The 17,611-nt window shown below is 39.2% G+C and overlaps 1 protein-coding gene across 2 annotated transcripts; it reads right to left on the bottom strand.

The window, feature by feature from the left end:
• Positions 1 to 1,207: 1,207 nt before the first annotated feature.
• On the bottom strand, positions 1,208 to 11,605 carry LOC307043981 (uncharacterized protein). 2 transcript variants are annotated; one of them, XM_079688955.1, is made up of 5 exons: positions 11,540 to 11,605; positions 4,460 to 5,467; positions 4,108 to 4,263; positions 2,810 to 2,902; positions 1,208 to 2,426 (listed from the first exon to the last, which is right to left on the bottom strand). In XM_079688955.1, the coding sequence occupies exons 2-5, from the start codon at positions 5,459 to 5,461 to the stop codon at positions 2,103 to 2,105; spliced, it is 1,575 nt and encodes a 524-aa protein (XP_079545081.1). In that variant the 5' UTR covers positions 5,462 to 5,467; positions 11,540 to 11,605; the 3' UTR covers positions 1,208 to 2,102. The 2 variants fall into 2 exon arrangements, with proteins under 2 accessions (XP_079545081.1, XP_079545080.1); XM_079688954.1 differs by lacking the exon at positions 11,540 to 11,605 and adding an exon at positions 5,681 to 8,166.
• Positions 11,606 to 17,611: the final 6,006 nt, after the last annotated feature.

Below are 17,611 nucleotides of genomic sequence, written 5' to 3' on the forward strand. Positions count from 1 at the left end.
TTCTGTTTTGTCATTGTCTATATATATCATAGCCTTGAAATAAAGGAAGTTTCAGTTTGTATCTGCATTTGGGTCCTGCTTGTTTCACAAACCGTGACACTAGCATCCAGGATTTGAAAACAGACCGTTATGTGTATGGCCCTTCTTAGGGTTTAGAAGACATTTGAAAGGATTTTGTATACTCAACATATTTCAGAAATTGAAAACAAATGTCTAACTGTTTCTTTTTTGCCTTGTTTTTCTTTCAGCAAAAAGACCTGGCCACCATCCTGGGAACCGCACATGAATATAAACATGACAGTGTCCTAAATGTTCGTCGTTGTGTTGTAAATTATGAAGTTCTGTTTACGAACTAGTTCATTTAAAAAATCTCATAAATAAATCATATATAAATATATTTTAAATCAAAATAAAAGTATTTGTTTATAAACATCTATTTCATCATTTACAGTGTTAGCAAGGCACTCACCAATACAGTTCAATACAGTCGTGATTGATACAAGTTATGATTGATACAACTAGTAAATCTGTCAGATTTGACCCGAAGACAAAAACCCAACTTTGTAGGCTGTTTTTCTTCCTCATTGCTATTGATATCAATTAAGAAATTAACTTATAGGGACACCCATAGCTGGTCAGGGTCAGGAACTTTCCAAAAACGAAAGATCTTATTGGACAAAGTTTATCGCTCACCTCTTTCCGGCAGAAGCCTCTTTCAGGTGTAGATTCTGAGAAGTATTATTATTCATCCCGCTTCCATCACATTAGTATGCATAGAAAGTGACAGGTGCTGTGACAGGTCACACCTCTCCCTACACTGTAAAAAGAAAATAGTTGGATCAACTTAATTGAATTACTTCAATTGGTAACACATAAATTAATTAAGTTTATTCAAATAAAAATAGCAAGTTAGACTGACCCAATTATTTTAAGTCAGATCGAATTACTAATATGTTAGTTTTCAAATAAACAATTTGCATCAATCAAACTTAAAATGAATGCACAACAAATTAAAATGTCCTTGTTTTCCAACTAAATTTTCTGCTATATCCTAAAGTAAAATACTGCTTCCTTAGAACCCAATATTCTGCCTTGAGGTTAAGAATATTTTTATAGTAACCTTAATGTGAAATGTAAGTTTGCTCAACATAATAAAATACTTTTTTTACAATTAAAAATTTAAGTTGGCTTTCAAAAAAATATCACATTTTCACTGTTTGTGAATACTTTATTATATGAAAGTATAAAACGCAATATGCCGACATCTTCCAACACATTAAATGCATACAGTTTACTTTTTTCTTTAAACACATATGCACAACATGCATTACAGTTTAGACAACAAATGTAGATTTTAGACATTTTGAATTGCCTAACCATTCCTGTAACTGCATGCATTTTTGATGTAGCGGTCAACAAAGGTTGCTCATCCAGGATAGCTTAAAGGACAATTACATTTGAACAAATATGCATTTTAACAATCACAAGACTAATGCATAAAAAGTGCATAACAGTTTGGGCAAGCAAAATCTTTCCCATATAGAACCAGTTTTTACCAGCATAAGCTCGTAGACACAGTAGTAACAAAAAAAAAATATAAAAATAAAATAAATAAAAGGCCTTTCTTCAGTTTCGGCAACCGTACAAAAGCGTTTGTAGCGTACTTCTGGCAGCCGCCAGTTTTTGAAAAAAGAAAATCCTGTAAGTTAGTTTCACAATATGACTTACAGGTCGTTTTTTTTACTTCAAAAAAAAAGAAATAAAAGTATAGATGAAAGGCACTAAATTTACGATTTAAAATCGGACACACAACAGTGTGCACAATTGATAACACATTAACACCTCAGTAAGGTATTTGAGCTCTAAGCTCAACATTTCCCCAGAAAATGAAGGAAACATGTTTGGAGAAAAACTCCTGCACCTCCAAAAACCTGCAACAAAATCAAGTATATCTTGTGGTTTGAAGAATATTTGTCTCTCGATTGTCTCTTTAACCACACAAAGGCAAAAACACCCAAAGAGGCTTCAGTTTCAAGTCTTAACATTGTTCCTCCCTAGGCCATTTTTGGGTCCAGAAAGGGAATCAATTGTGATGCGTGTCATTACTGCGAGCTTTGAAGACTGCCATACAGATTTTGGACTTTGGGGGACATCTTGTGTTGATCAAGCTCCATGATGATTTTCTGGAGCACTTCGAAAGTAAAACGAAGGGGTTTGGGATAAGCTAGGTTAAGTGCATATAGCAAACCTAGAAGCAGGGCACAAGCTGAGGCAACTGAAGTCAGTCCATGCAACACCTTCACGCCCTCGATGACGATGCCCATGTCTTCAGGTGGCTCCTGCGGTCCTTCCCCGTCCCTTCGAATGACAAACACTGCCACAGTGAGATGCTCCAGGTCCCTTTGAACGTCCTCTGGTCCAGAGTCCTAAAGTACATGACACAAAACATCACTGTCATCACTTTGTACTTTTATTCACGCCTCACATTAAAAAGACAACTGCAAAATCACATCGACTTCATTTCACTGAATAGTGCTATATGGATTGGAGCCTTTTAAAGGCTCAGCCACACATCTCATTATTGGCAAAGCCTGGTATCGTGAAAGGGTCAAAGTGTGTCTTGATGTTTTGCAGGACTCTAGACTAACCTTTTCACCAGTAGCTCTACGCAAGAATCACTACATATATTATAAATACAACATGTAGTCAATCCAACCAGGTTTCAGTAATTATAGTTGACAAAAATGTCTGTATGTTTTACAGGATTAATATGAGATGAGCAGACATGCAAATTGCTGTGGAAACTTACACGATATTCCTTGATCAGGTCATCTGCATCCTCGCCAAGGAAGAAGATGAGGGCTTTCAGGACACACTCCCTTCGAAGATGAATGTCCTCAGTCTAGGACAATAAAATCTTGATTAATTTAATCTTCAAAATCTCTGAAGACAGGTGTCCCTACTCCTAAAACTTAAAGGAATATTTTTAATTTTTAGCACTTTGCAAGGCAACAGAAACCTTCCCTTTAACTGTGCGTGCATTTTTAATGAAGTTAGGGGCATAGGTCGCTCATCCGGGTTATCTTGGCTCTAGCACTGGTAGCTATGGGGAACATGTAGCCTGCCTCCACTTACAGCAAGAAGATAAAACTAAACCAATCACCAAACACTTGTGCTCGTTTATTTACCACATTATGTTGCGCTCGTGATTTTTGGCACGTTGTGTCATTTTAGAACCACATACATACATACATACATACATACATACATACATACATACCGGTAGGAAAGAGCACAGCGGGCATACACAAACTCACGCAGATGGGCTTTTCAGTTTGTAAACAAGATGTTGGTGACTATATGGAGCAGAAGAGAGATTGCTGCGTAGATACAGAACTGTATGGATTTGAACCACAGAGGAGAAACTACATGTTTTGGAAGGAGAGCGGGAGAGGAGAGGCTGGTTAACAGCCTGGGGACGAGGAGAGAGTCATTAGCGGTGTCGATGTGGGGCTTGTCCACCTGCCGACAGCAAACCAGTGCCTTTGAGTACACCGGGAGCTGCCATCAATTGGAAGGTTTGATATATCAGGCGAGAGGACAGTACAACAGATTGTGTTAAAACAATCTGTTTATCAATAATCTGTCACTCAACCGGCAGTTATTGAAACTTTCCCACGTATCCACTCAGTACATCAGCCTCAGCCTCTCTCCTCACCAGCTCCCCTTCCAAAACATCTAGGTGCTCCTCTGCTTATTCTGGTTCAAATCTATACAGTTCTGGATCTTCACAGCAACCTCTCTTCTGCTCCTTATAGTCACTGACGTCTTGTTTACATCCCATGCGGTTTCCTACCAGTATGCATTTGGTTATAAAATAACACGTGCCAGAAATAACGAGCATAACATAACTTGGTAAATAAACAGAAGCGTTTAGTGAGTCGTTTAGTTCATCTTCTTGCTGCCAGCGGAGGCACGCTATTGATCCCCTTAGCTACCGGCGCTGGAGCTAAGCTAACCCGGATGATGCATCTTTAATAGATAGGGGTACTGTGACACCCTCTAAGCAACCAAGGAAACTTGTTACTTTTGATGCTCTAGATGTACCTGGTCCAAAATGTCCATGATGTCAGCAGTCTTTCGGCGTGTTGCTCCACCTTTGGCACGGATGACTCTGATTAGCTGACTTGATTGGATGTCTAACTGGGCAAAGAACTTATCCTCAAGAGGAACAGCCATGAGCCTCAGGAACTCTGCATTGATCTAAAACAGATGACAATGAATAAATAAAAAGGACATGCAAATTACCTCACATACAATCTCAGTTTTAACAACGTAAACACTGAAGCCTGCATACACAACAGGCAAAATGTCAATGCAACGAAAAGTTTACTTGAATATGTAAATTCTGTCAATAAACTGTTCAATTTGTGTCATTTCAGTTCCATTGTTACCATACCTCTTTCTGATGGAACAGGGCAGGCCACCTGTCTTTAAAGTCTTCAATGCTGGGTTCTTGGTTGACCACCTCTTGTCGCCTGTAGGCAAACGTGCAAGCCATTTTGTTCGTGATTACCCTTTCATTGTTCCTCATCTTGACATCCGTCAGAAGTTCTATTCTCTCTTTTTCCATGCTGTCCTCAGTTTCTCCAGTAGGGAAGGATGGATAGAAGTTGGCTTCGGATCGTTTTGGCCTCTTCACCTTTTTAGCAGGGAAAGCATCTGACGTTGATTTCGATTTCAGGGAATTTACTGACAGCTCTGGACACCCCTGCACTTTGAGTTGAGTCCGGTAGTTCCCCATTTTGTACTTCAGTCGCTGTTTCCAGCCATAGCAGCCATTGAATGAGCCAGGCTCTTTTAAACAAGGGTGCTTTTTGATTAAGGCCTCTGCAACTGTGCAGAAATGTGCATCCTCCGGGTAGGCCTTATATTGGTAAATTTCTTCAACTACTCTATTCAAGATATCTGATTTCATTCTGGAGCTCAAGGTCAACAACTTGTTTCCAACCTGGCACTCAGAATTACCTTTCACTAACTGCAACTCTGTGTCGTAGGAAAATTGAGGAATTGGAAATTCTTCTGGCCACTGCTTGGTTCGAGATGACAGAGACTCGGGGGATGAAAGCAGTATAGTATCGTTTGATGCCAGTGAGACACAGTCATCCGACTCGGGTGAAACAGAAGCAGAGGATGCAGTGGCACTGATCAAGGTTGTTTGCTGGATCACCTTGATTGTCCCCAAATTCTGAAGTTCAGCAGTAGAGTTCAGATTGAAAAAGTCATTGCCAAAATCTTGGTCCATGTACTGCAGTTTCAAGCTGCACTTTAATCCGAATGTACTCCTTATCGTGCCGATAAGGTCATCTAGTGACTCTGGTATGCCATTGGGAAGTGTCAGTTTTTCAATGTTGTTGTCCCCCAAAATCACTTTAAGTCTGGCAGTCGTGGAATGAGCCATGGCAGTCTGAAAAGAGAGCAAAAGCACAATAAGGTGAGGCAAATCACTTTAAAAAATACTTAACTATCCCTTAAGGGCAATCAATAAAAAAACAAAAAACACCCACATGCAGTTAAAAGGTTCTCATAATTCATGTCCTGTAATTTACCTTCTGTAAGTGGACCACCTTTGGCTTGTATTGAGAACAAAATAAAACAACATTACATGGAGAGAGCTCACCCTTTAAACATGGATATATCTTTTCAATGTGACAAGACGCATCCCTCCAATTTTGTAGTCCGCCAGTGGGTATGTATCATGTAGTTCTTGTGGCTCAATAAGTTCCACTTCCTCGACTGGGGATGGTTTGAGATCAAAAGCTCTATAGTGTTCAATATACCATCCAATGAGCTTCTTCACAATGAAGATCAACTTGTCCTGCAGTATCACCATTTGGATGATTTCACTAAACTCTGGCAGTCCTCCCAGTGAGCCTTGGATCAAGATCATTCCACACTTGTAGTTTAGTCCATCATATGTCACGCTTTTGGCCAAGCCCACTGTGTCCATATCTGAAGACTTCCGTCTCAGAGCATTTGAAATGTCCTTGTTAAGAACATCGATGTGTACAGTGGAAACATGTGTCACTTCCAATAGAGGTCTGGTAAAGCTACATGCATGCAAATGATGGGCAATCTGATACTGATGTCTCTCTGAAAGGGAAAGTAGCACGTTTTTGAAGCACCTGATATTCCTGGCAACTCTTTTAAAAAAGCTATGCTTTGCTTCAAAACGCATCGTCCATAGGGAAACTAGTGGACCAAATTGATGGATCAAGTATGGGTAATGTTCTAAGAAATGGTGTTTTGGTTTAAGGGGACAGTCTGGGAAAACCTCTTGGAATCTAATTCGGTGCTCAGAGATCTTAAAATCAAGATATGCAATGGAGTCCTGGGATTGAATGGGACTGACTACTAGATCCACAATGTCCTTCAGGTCTGTTAAGATCTGCCAAGCTGGTTCCTCACAGGGAACTCTCCGCCCAATCAACAAAGGCAAAAATCTGATTAGACTCCAGTTCTCATGCGCATTTCCCCCAACAGTTTTTCTGGACCCAAAACTGAGAGGCACAGGATGAGGTCGATTAGTTTTGTCAGCCCACTTAAAGTTGAAAGATGATATTGCATCATTTAATGTAGATAATGTGGTATACTTTTTTTTAATGAATACACTCAGGCAAAGTGCAAGTTCAAAAGGAACAATACCTTCGAAAAGATCATGCACGATATCGGGAGGAAACCCAGAGGTAACGTCAAAATAGGAGAGGTGCTTTGATAAAATACACTCTGATTTCACACCATAATAATTGGGCAACCCATTTTCCTCAATTGTTCTTAAATGATCGGCATGAATGTCTTTGGTTCTCAAAGGAAAGACGCCGCTTCTAACTTCTTGAGTCTGGATGTCTGCTTTTTCTGCAGTGCAAAATCTGCATACATATGACCCTGAGAAATTCTCAACAAATCCAGCAATACCGTGTGCCCCAAGGTTGTCAGCAACCACACACTGAACTGTGCCTTTTATTGTTCTGCCCAACTTTGACACAAATATCCCTTTCTGTTCCAAAATGACAAGATCGTTAAGAAAAGGTTCTAACACTTTATCATAGCCATAGCACTTCAGATCAGTACTTTTAATTAAAGCTGCCAAATAGATGGAGGACAAAGCAGAGTTACAGCCCGGTGGTAAATTGCCCAGAATCCAATACAAACCACAGATTTTATGCTTCCTTCTGGATGTACCAAGGGGATTACATATTTCAAAATCGTCAATATATAATATCAAGGAAAGGCTTTCCTGTTTAGACAAAAGTCCATTTTCTTTGAACAAGGCACCATCAAAGAAAGATCTGTATATCTGTGCACAAGTTCCCTGTGATTCTTTATCTAAAGTATTCAAATTAACAGCCTGATCTAAGATTGTCTGGCAGTCAAGAATTTGTACCAAAGACTTTAAAATTGGAATATATTGGAATGACTTTCCATTCTTTTGGTCTAGTATATATTCCACTGGTTCCACTACATTAAAGTGTCTCTTATAGTAAGCCTTTCGCCTCCAAGCACTGGAAAGTGGGCCTTTATCTCCAATTGCTTTTTTAACAGGGTTTCTATCACAGAGTGCACTGGCTAGTTTTTTAACCACTGACTGGTCAAACTGGCAACCATTATCTTGTAATACTTGGTTAATAGTCTTTTGAGTGATTGGCAGAGAAAGAGAACCAATCAAATAGTTAAACTCCTGCAGAAGTTCATCTACCGCAGCATTTGACACAAGAAAGATGTTTTCTAACTTAAGAAGGACTGACGCAAGTTTAAGCTCGATATCCTTCTCCAAGTTCTCAGAAACCCCATCGACAAAAGCAGAATCTAAATTGTCATTGCTCTCTATACGTTCCCCATCTGAAATATCACTGGCAAGACTGGCAAAGGATTCTGTAACAGAATTAATACCAGGCTTAAAGATATTCCCCGTCCCAGAATGTTTCCTGTATTTATGGCTTTTGAAGTTCTCATATATATTGGTTTTATATTCGCAGTCTTGGAACACGCATGTAACAGTCTCCTTATTTTTAAGATGATTAAAGATGTGTTGAAAAAATTCCCTCTCAGTGCAGAGTTGATTATGAACACAAATATGGCATGTGAACGTTGATGCAGCTTTGTTGATAGTTTGTTGGGCAAGGTGATTCCTTGATAAATGTCTTAGTAGGGCATTCCAAGTTTTGAATCTACATGTACAATTTAAATAGGTACATGGATATGAATGGCCCCGTCCATAGTGCCTATGATTCAGTTTGTAATGCTTGAGCAGCTCAGATCTTCTTCTTAACACAATCCCACAGTCCTTGCATCTCCACATGAAGCGGAAAACTGAAAAAAAAACAAAGAAACTGGCTTTATTGGGAGTTCCTTTGTAGGTTGAATTTTTAAGGAGATAGTGGTGGTGGAGCCAATTGTTTAAACACAACAGTCTGTTAATGTAGCCAGCCCTCTCAGAATAAACCTTAAGGCAGTTTCTCACACCAGGGGCCTCATTTATAGAAGATGGCGCACGCCACTCTAAGCACTTTTGGATTTATAAAAAACAAACTTGACGGGAGAATGTGCAGTTCTCCACGGACACTGATCCAGGCGTACGCACAGAAATTACAAATGGTGACGAAAACGCGAGAAACTACGTTTTTGTGTAAAATGTATACAAATATCACGTCATGTGTCAAACATAAGTTACTTTGCAAAAACGGATGAATCCATTCTTATGAATAAATAAAAACCCAATACATTTCACAGGGAATGACCAAAAAACAGGACTCAGCGATCATGAATACAAACATATCTTATTGCAAAAGAACAATTGAAATATGTTCTGAAATATTGAAACCATACCTGCATGTTATGGAATTTATTCTCATTAATATTAACATGAACAGCACATTACAAATTACGTTTACAATGATGCAGTTTTCGATGCCTCAGTCAGGCATATAGGTGTGCAGTTTCATATTTTTCACATATTGTGTTCATTTTTATGGCTTCATGTTCGTTTTATATGCGTCTTCAACGTGTACTTTTGTTCTAAAGCACGAACCGTTTTGAAAGTGGCTATACGTTCACAGTTTGTTCTGACAGCATTTGCCACGATCACCTTGAGTGATCATGGCAAATCCTGACCTTGCAGTCAGTGTAAACAAATACTAATTTGGGGTGTTTCACTGACAATTTATGGGCCTTACATGAAACTGCAAAGGTTGCGACACATTTAGAGTTGATTGTAATTTATAAAGTCAAACCAGCGTAGAGTGTCCACGTGTTATATAAATCTGAAATATATTGATGCACAAGAACTTTGGTGTTTCATCCGTATTCCACCTTTTGACTTGAATCATAAGCCCTTTTTTTAAATGAAGCCCCTGGAGTAGCCCCAGTTTCATTTTATAAATCACAATAAACTCGAAATGTGTAGCAGCCTTTGCAAACTTCATGCAACGGCCATAGTGCCCGTAAATAGTCATTGAAATGCTGCAAATTAATATTTATTCACACTGACTGCATAAAAGGTGATTGTTGTAAATGGTATGATAAATATGAAACTGCATTCCGATCTGACTGAGGCATCAAAGACAGCAACAGTGTAAATGTAGTTTGTAATAGCCTACCATTCACCTTAATATAATTGAGAATAAATGCCATAACATGCAGGTATTGTTTAAATATTACAGAACATATTTCAATGGTTATTTGGCAATAACATCTCTGTATTCACAATGCTGAATTGTTTTTTTTTTAAAGATTGACGAACAGTGCCTTAAGGGATAGGTTTACAGTTATCAAGTCTGTCTTAAGGGAAATACACACATGCCCATTGGAAGCAATTTGTGGCCATTTGATTGTTTTTTCTGTCAGTACAGGTTGTAAAGTGCTCACTTTCCCAAATAAATTTAAATATAAATCAACTGTTAAAAACTTTATCTTAAGCTAAAGCAAGACTTCAACGGTCTGAATTCATCAAATCCAATGTGGATATCTTCAAAATTATTATTATTTTTTTATCTCTGAGGCTCAGTTTTCATTACAGTCAGTTCACATTCAGGCCTAGATAGGATTTCTTAAATAGTTTTTTCAGATTTAAGCTGCAATGGGTTACTAATTTGTGAGCATTAATACTACATTTTGCAAAACTACGAGTACATTAACAAAACACTGTCCTGTACACGCTGTCACATTAAAGCCAGAAAAAAATCACTGTCTTTTAGGGAAAGAATCATGAAAAGCAAATTAAAAATGCATTAATATTAAGCAGTGTTTCCCACAGACCAGGTAGCAATGTGTGGTGGATTTGTTGGGGGGGGGGCGCGATTACCGGCTGGCGGAGTTGTTGGGGCGGGTGGGGGGGGACCATTTAATTTCGAAAATTAAATGGTCAGATATATACTGTTGTGTTAACATTTCATCGATTAAAAATGCGTTAGAACACGTCCATCTCGAAGACGAGTTCGTTCAGAATCAGCTGCTTATCGCAGGTCGACTGACTCGATCTCCTTCTCATACACTTACGTGTTTAATTTGCGTGTGTTTAGACAGATGGGCGCACACACACGCGCACCAAGCATCACCCGCATTCATTAATTCTTTTAAACACTTACTCACGGTAAAACTATTATATATATATATATATATATATCATATATATATATATGGTATAACTAAAGTAAATTGCGCCGGGCAGAAGATAGGGCCCTTCTTCTGTTTGGCGCACATGGCTAATTAGCATACGCGCACAGGACTGTCGGAATGGGAACACGTCGGACTGGCAGCATTACGGGGGCGCGATTACGGGCTGGCGGAGTTACATTTTTTACATGCTCTGCTGCTATTCCTTTTAGGAAGCTGCTATTATTATATCTGCTGCTATTCCTTTTAGGAATTCCTTTTAGGAATAGCAGCAGAGCAGTGTTGTTTAATAAGCGCCGGACTCACCACTGTGCGTTCATGAGAACGACGTGCACCCTCTCTCATCGCCTGTGTCTCACTAAATACGTTAACGGAGACGGCAGTAAAACACCCAAACGTCGTAACAGAACTGCGAGCGCGCAGCACAGTTGCAAACACATGTACGCTTAAATGTATCCGTGCTAATGTGCAAATAAGCAGCTTAACCAGTACACAGTATGACATACGTTAACTTAAGACTACTTTCAGTAACGGTATTACACCACGAGAGCCCCGCGTGCAAATTACTTGCACAAGTTACTCACCTAGCATTTACTCTCACAGTCCGGTAGTGTCCTCTAGCAAAATGCTAAATGAAATGCCACATTACCTTTAGCACACCAGTGGTTTAAACATATGGCTAACACATTTCACAAAATCATTTAAATGCATCGAACATGTTAAAGTTAGCATGACTTAACTAGCTGGCCCGGTTCAGTTAGTTAACTAAAGTTAACCCTTAAGACGTACATTTGACCCATACAGGCAGAACATTTGTTATCTGACAATTTAAATGTGTAAAACATGACTTTGTCTGCATTAAACTTACCGTTTTTCAGAGTGACCTTGACCGCATGGACGATGAGATTGACGAGGAGAAAAAATGGCAGCTTCTAGAAAAATCTTGCTGGAAAAGACGTTGACGTTCAACGTCTACGTCATGACGTTAGACAGGAAAACCTAATTGAAGCGCTTGCATTTGCATAAGAATAGCAGGTCAATGTAGTAAAGCACAATTTGAAGTTGATATAATACACAAAAGTACAGTGCCGTCGCTAAAGCAGAAATCTGAATCAGATTTATTCAAAAAAGTGCTTTACTTCAACTTTTCCAAAATATACTTTTTAGAGTGTACTTATGCTAATGAGCTAAGTCCCGCCTCCCCTTTGTTCGAGGTGTGAGATCTCAAGTAGGTGTGATATCCCAAGTAGGTGTGAGATCCGTCGATAGGAGGGGGGTGATGTGTATTCACAGGTGTGAAAAGCCCCCACTGTTGCGCCTTATGGTGTATCATAAAAAATGTTTCAATCACATCAGTATGCATAAAAAGTGACAGGTGGGCCCGCCCCCAAGTCTATGAAAACAAAATGCCGCTTCCATCACATTAGTATGCATAAAAGTGACAGAAGGGCCCGCCCCAATTATGTGATGTCAGAAGACCGAAGGGGTGGAGTGAGATAAAAAAAAAAGAACCCCGTGCAGATAAAAAGCCAGTCATTTCCAATCATCAAGTCATCTTTCCAAAAAGAAAAAATGGCCAAAAGACGCCTCGATATGGGCTTAATCAGCGAGATGCCTGTGACAACTTACCGCCATCCGTCCGGAGCGCCAATCAAGAAACGGATGTAGTATCTGTGCCGGGTTCAAACACCTCCGGTCGAAGAACTTGAAGAGAAATGGCTTCTGGAAAATGAACATGTTTGGGGATACGTATTCAACTATATGGCGAATGAACTGCATTTCTACAATCTGAAGAATGGAGAAACGTATGGACCCCACATTGTTAAAGCAACGTTGACCTCAACCGATTGGGCTGTGTTAACTCTGGTGTCTTCCAGAGATCTTCACGCAACCATTGTATCGGAAGAAGTAGTGCATCAAGAAAATACTGTGGAACCAGCGGTGTACAAGATATGTGCAACAAAAAGCAAAGCAACGCAAACAAAAAGCGAGATCAAAGAAGAGTTTTCACCGTTACCCCTCAATATGGAGGAAGAAGAAGGAAATATCCCCCCGCCTCCAGAAGTGAAAAGAGTCCTGACAAGCACCGTCTGGGAAACTAAAAGCGGACCATCTGGGCGATGGTATTACCGTGCAAGCCGTTTGCTGACGCAGGGGGGAGGGGTTCTCTCTAAAACACAGTGTCCTGCCATCTCTCTCTGTTTCTGCTGATGTGTAAAATATACAAAATAACGTTTTATATACTTACTCTCTTGTTAAAAGGTGATGAAGTTTGTAGCGTAAGCCAGCCATCAGTGTTCTAGTTTTAAGGATCGAAGGATCCAATGTATTTTTAAATGGAGCAGAAATAGAACTAGTCTCCCAGTGCAAGTATCTTGAACAGAGAGTGTCATATTGGACTCGCACTTGACTTTTTAAGAAACATATCCAGAAAGTATCCAATACCATTAAATTCAACTTGCAACATTTTAAACAAATTAGACCTTTTTCTTAACTGTCAATGCTGCAAAGTCATACCTCCACTGTATGATTCTATCCCACATTGAATACTGTTTTACAAACTGGTCGTATGCTTGTGCCACACACCTGAAACCCATAGAACAGCTGTTCAAGAGAGCTATCCAGGTGTTTGACAGAAAGCCACAGTCATACCACCACTGTACCATCCTTGAATATGCTGCTCATGCTCTTTCTGCATATCATGTATTTTATTTTTGCTGTATATATATATATTTAAATGTCATATTCTTATATGCTGTATGTGACGGGGATACAGATGGAAATTAACTCAAAGCTAAAATCCGGCTCATTTACGTAAATGTAAGCATTATTTTTGTTTTAAAGTGTTCATCAATGTGCACTACGGTAGCCCTGAAGAAAATTAAACATTAAAATATGTTATCGATGTCCCCATTCCCAGTTTGTTTTGGGAATAATTGCGATGTTTACTATGTTTTGGTAGCTCTTAACAAAACTGAATTTTTGTAAAAGACTGCGACTCTAAAAGTTTACAAACTTCAGCCATTCTGTTTACACGAATCACTATTCACTCTGTTTTCAATCGTCCTCATCACCACACTTATTAAAAGGGTATTGACTACATTCTGATCAATATATACCGAGCGTTTTGCATAGTAGTTCCCCATTTTTATTTTACTTCAAAGAAAAAGTCAATGTATCGAAAAAGAAAAAATCCCTGGCTTCAACCAACCGCAGGTTATTAGTCTTCTTCTTCTCCATCCAACTCGGCATGGATCTTTTCAAGTCTATCCTTGAGGCATCTACAATTTTTGAGATTGTGCAGAAAAGCCTCCGAAGCGCCTTGGATCCTCCAATCATCCGTGAAAATGTCTTTATCAATAAGAGTCTGGTCGATCTCAGTAATGAAGTCGGTGAGCCAGAGTCTTTTCATTAACGCGTTGTAATTGTTTCTGAAGAAAAAATCGGGCATGTCATTCAGACAATCGTGTTGCCTCTGGCCGGGGTGACTGACTCGGCATCCGTTGCATATTTCTTCTCTGTACCGATGTATCACCCCCTCCACAATATCAACCAACACTGATTTCACTGTGACCATAAACAGAGACGTCTTGGCCCAAGGTGCAAAATAAGCAGAAGTATTACTGCAAGATTCGGGTGTCCAGAATGGTGGTGATGATGGTAGTCCAGGAGTTTGTTCCTGGCTGCAACTCACGGGGGGGGGGGAGACTTGGTTTTTCTCAGATCCATAGCTAGTTTTCAAACTGTCGTCTTAGTGGGGTCCTTAGTTTTAGATGCTTTGCTGAGTGGAGGGAGGGACTTATTGCGTTGAGTGGAGGGGGAGTCATCTGTAGAATTGAGAGTTTTTTTCACCAGTATAATGTCCCTCGCTGTTTGAGTCTTTTTTTTAAAAAGTTATTTTTCAACTATCATTTTCAACCAAGCAGCAAGAGGTCAAATTTAGGAATACGTAATAGTTTGTCACCATTTTACGGGAAATAGTCAGAGCGCAATGTCACATCTTAAAGACAGCTTGAACTGGATAAATGGTTAGTCTTCAAACATACCGTACGTTCTGCATGTTAGTATATCTGGCCAATTGGTTTAGACCCTACTGCCCTAGACGCATGCTCTCAATAGGGAAGTCACGCTTTGGGAAGAGGTGTTTCATTTCACAGATCCACCTTGATTCTTGTTGTGCTGGCTGAAGGAAGAGGGACGGGGGAGGAAAATTCAGAGGATGAAGAAGCAGAAAAATAACTTGTTTTGTAAAACGGGCAGCACGTCAGTTTCAAGGAAAAGATGACACCGTGTTTATGCATGAAATGCAAAATATCTTGAAGCCCTACAACCACAACAAAAAAAAAGGTACAAGTATATTGTGTTAAAAATATGGCAAAAAGTCGTAATATTGTATAATGTATTGTTTCATCGAAACAGTGTTAAAATCACAAAACTTGCCTTTTAGAGTCGCAGTCTTTTACAAAAATTCTGTTTTGTTAAGAGCTACCAAAACATAGTAAACATCGCAATTATTCCCAAAACAAACTGGGAATGGGGACATCGATAACATATTTTAATGTTTAATTTTCTTCAGGGCTACCGTAGTGCACATTGATAAACACTTTAAAACAAAAATAATGCTTACAAGTGTAAATGAGCCGGATTTTAGCTTTGAGCTAATTTCCATCTGTAGCCCTGTCACATACAGCATATAAGAACATGACATTTATATATATATATATACAGCAAAAATAAAATACATGATATGCAGAAAGAGCATGAGCAGCATACAAGCATTTATCACATGGCAGTACAATGTAGCAGCTATGATATATAAAGTGCAAGATAAGATAAAAGCGCTACATACAGATGGAGCACTGAATTTCAGACTCCAGTTTACAGCTTCCTGCCTACCACCAGCCAAAGACCAGTATAGAGGAATGTTAAGCCCTCCCACTATTTTCCAAGAGGGCGTTGCCAGATTTTCAATTTCAGGTTTTAACCATGAGATGGCGCTTCATTCACAAATACAGAAAGACAAGTTTCATGGACTTTCAGGTGTGTTTTGAAGAGCATTTGAACACATCAATATTTTAGATCAACTAAAGTATATCTAATCTTGTAAATCTTGTAATTCAATAATATATAGTCTTTATATATTAAATAATCATAATAATAATGTAAAGGTTTACATTACACTTCTTTATTTGTTATGCTCATACTTTTACCTTTACAATCGTTTGCTTTAATATGCAGTATATTTTTTGTATATTTTTGTGTTTGCTTCCTCCTTCTCCCTTTCGGACACATACTGTATGATTTATTATTATTATTAATATGAAGATATTATTAAGATAAGATAAGATGTTACTTTATTGATTGAACATTTTAGTTTAGAATGTGCTCTCCCACGGTAATTCAGAAGGCTCACAGGTCACATTCCGACCATTAATTAAAACAATAGGTGCTTTCACACCGTCTACAGTTTGATTTGTATAGAGGGAGCTCTGTGGCTGAATGGCCAGCGATTAGGTGTGGTGCATTTATCATAGGTGAAAAGGAGCTAACTGCCTGGCGTCAGATTTCATTTAAAAAACAGATCTGATTTTAAGACTATTTCTGCGCTCATAAAGAATGATAAGAATAAGAATAATGCGTATTGAACTGGTTTCATTAATTAGTGAGTTTATTTAAAACTAGAACCGCCAATCGTGTCAATTTGTGTGATGTGTGTTTTGTGTGTCCAATGTAACTTTGTTTCAATAAAATATTAAAGTCTCCCAGTCCGTGACTTTTGCTGAAAGTGTGTTATGTAGCACCCTATGTTGTTACACATTGCATTCTAATAGCGGGATTTGACGGGTTTAGATAGGCCTATACAAAAACCTCTGGCGGTTCTAGTGTTAAGGTAATTAGGTACAGTAGAAGCCCTTTTTAAGTAAAAGTTGAAGATATAAATATTATTATGAATATGGATAAATACTAGACTATTTATTATTATTAACGTTAGTTCTTAACATCTATCACTGTGTATATCACCATTCTTTAATTAAATGCTTGATAAGTGCATGCAGATAAGTACAGTAAAACACGTACACAGATACATTATTTTGTATTTTTATTGAACAATGACAATTTCACTTTCCATTATGTCCACCTTTATTTTGCACAACCAATGGCAGAACTTTATTGAGGCCTGTAATCAGTCGACTACAGGTGTCTTGGGTCAGTCTTGTCTTCCAAAAATCCTCTATCGCTTGCATCAGCTCCTGCTTCGAGCCTGGTTTAGCCTCCTTCCGAATGTAGTCTTTCATCAAGTGCCAGACCAACTCGATGGGATTCAAATCCGGAGATTCGGGTGGAGTTTTAACCCAGTTTATTCCCTCCGCCGCAATTCCAGCTGCAGCCGCGCTGTGTTTCGGGTCATTGTCTTGGAAGAAGCGGTGATCTGACCCAAAATGTTCCCTGATGTATGGACCTGCAGCTTCCTTGATGATACTGTTTTCAAAGTAGATTCTGTCCATGATTCCTTCAATGATAACCAAAGGGCCTGGACCGTGGCGCGAAATCAATCCCCAGACACGCAACTTTATTGGATGTTTTGGTTGAGGCTTTGCAACAGAATGGTCCTTCTTGTTGAAACTGAACTTGGCAAAGTGTTCCAGAGCTATTGTGGATTCATCCGTAAAAAGCACATCATGCCACGTTTCCCGAGACTCGATCCACTGGAGGGCTTGTCTCAGCCTTGCTTCTTTGTTGTGATCTCTGATCATTGGAGTGAAACGGGTCCTGCCATATTTCCAGCCAAGTTTTCTCCTGGCCTTGCGTATGCTGCTCAGTCCTAGCGAAACCCCAAAGTCCGCCTGAATTTTCCGCTTTACACCATGAGCCGTGAGCTCGTCGTCAGCTTTTGTCGCATTCTCGATCGCAGTCACGATATTGCTATAAAAGAAAAAGA

Source organism: Notothenia rossii (assembly GCF_949606895.1).
Source record: "Notothenia rossii genome assembly, chromosome: 6".
NCBI lineage: Eukaryota > Metazoa > Chordata > Actinopteri > Perciformes > Nototheniidae > Notothenia > Notothenia rossii.

Bases quoted from the DNA above. Each gene is read 5' to 3' on its own strand.
- LOC307043981 (XM_079688955.1), bottom strand. From the start codon at position 5,461: ATGGCTCATTCCACGACTGCCAGACTTAAAGTGATTTTGGGGGACAAC. The intron at 4,264-4,459 runs GTATGGTAACAA...CATCTGTTTTAG, and splicing joins CCCTGTTCCATCAGAAAGAG to ATCAATGCAGAGTTCCTGAG. The intron at 2,427-2,809 runs GTAAGTTTCCAC...CATGTACTTTAG, and splicing joins ACCTGATCAAGGAATATCGT to GACTCTGGACCAGAGGACGT.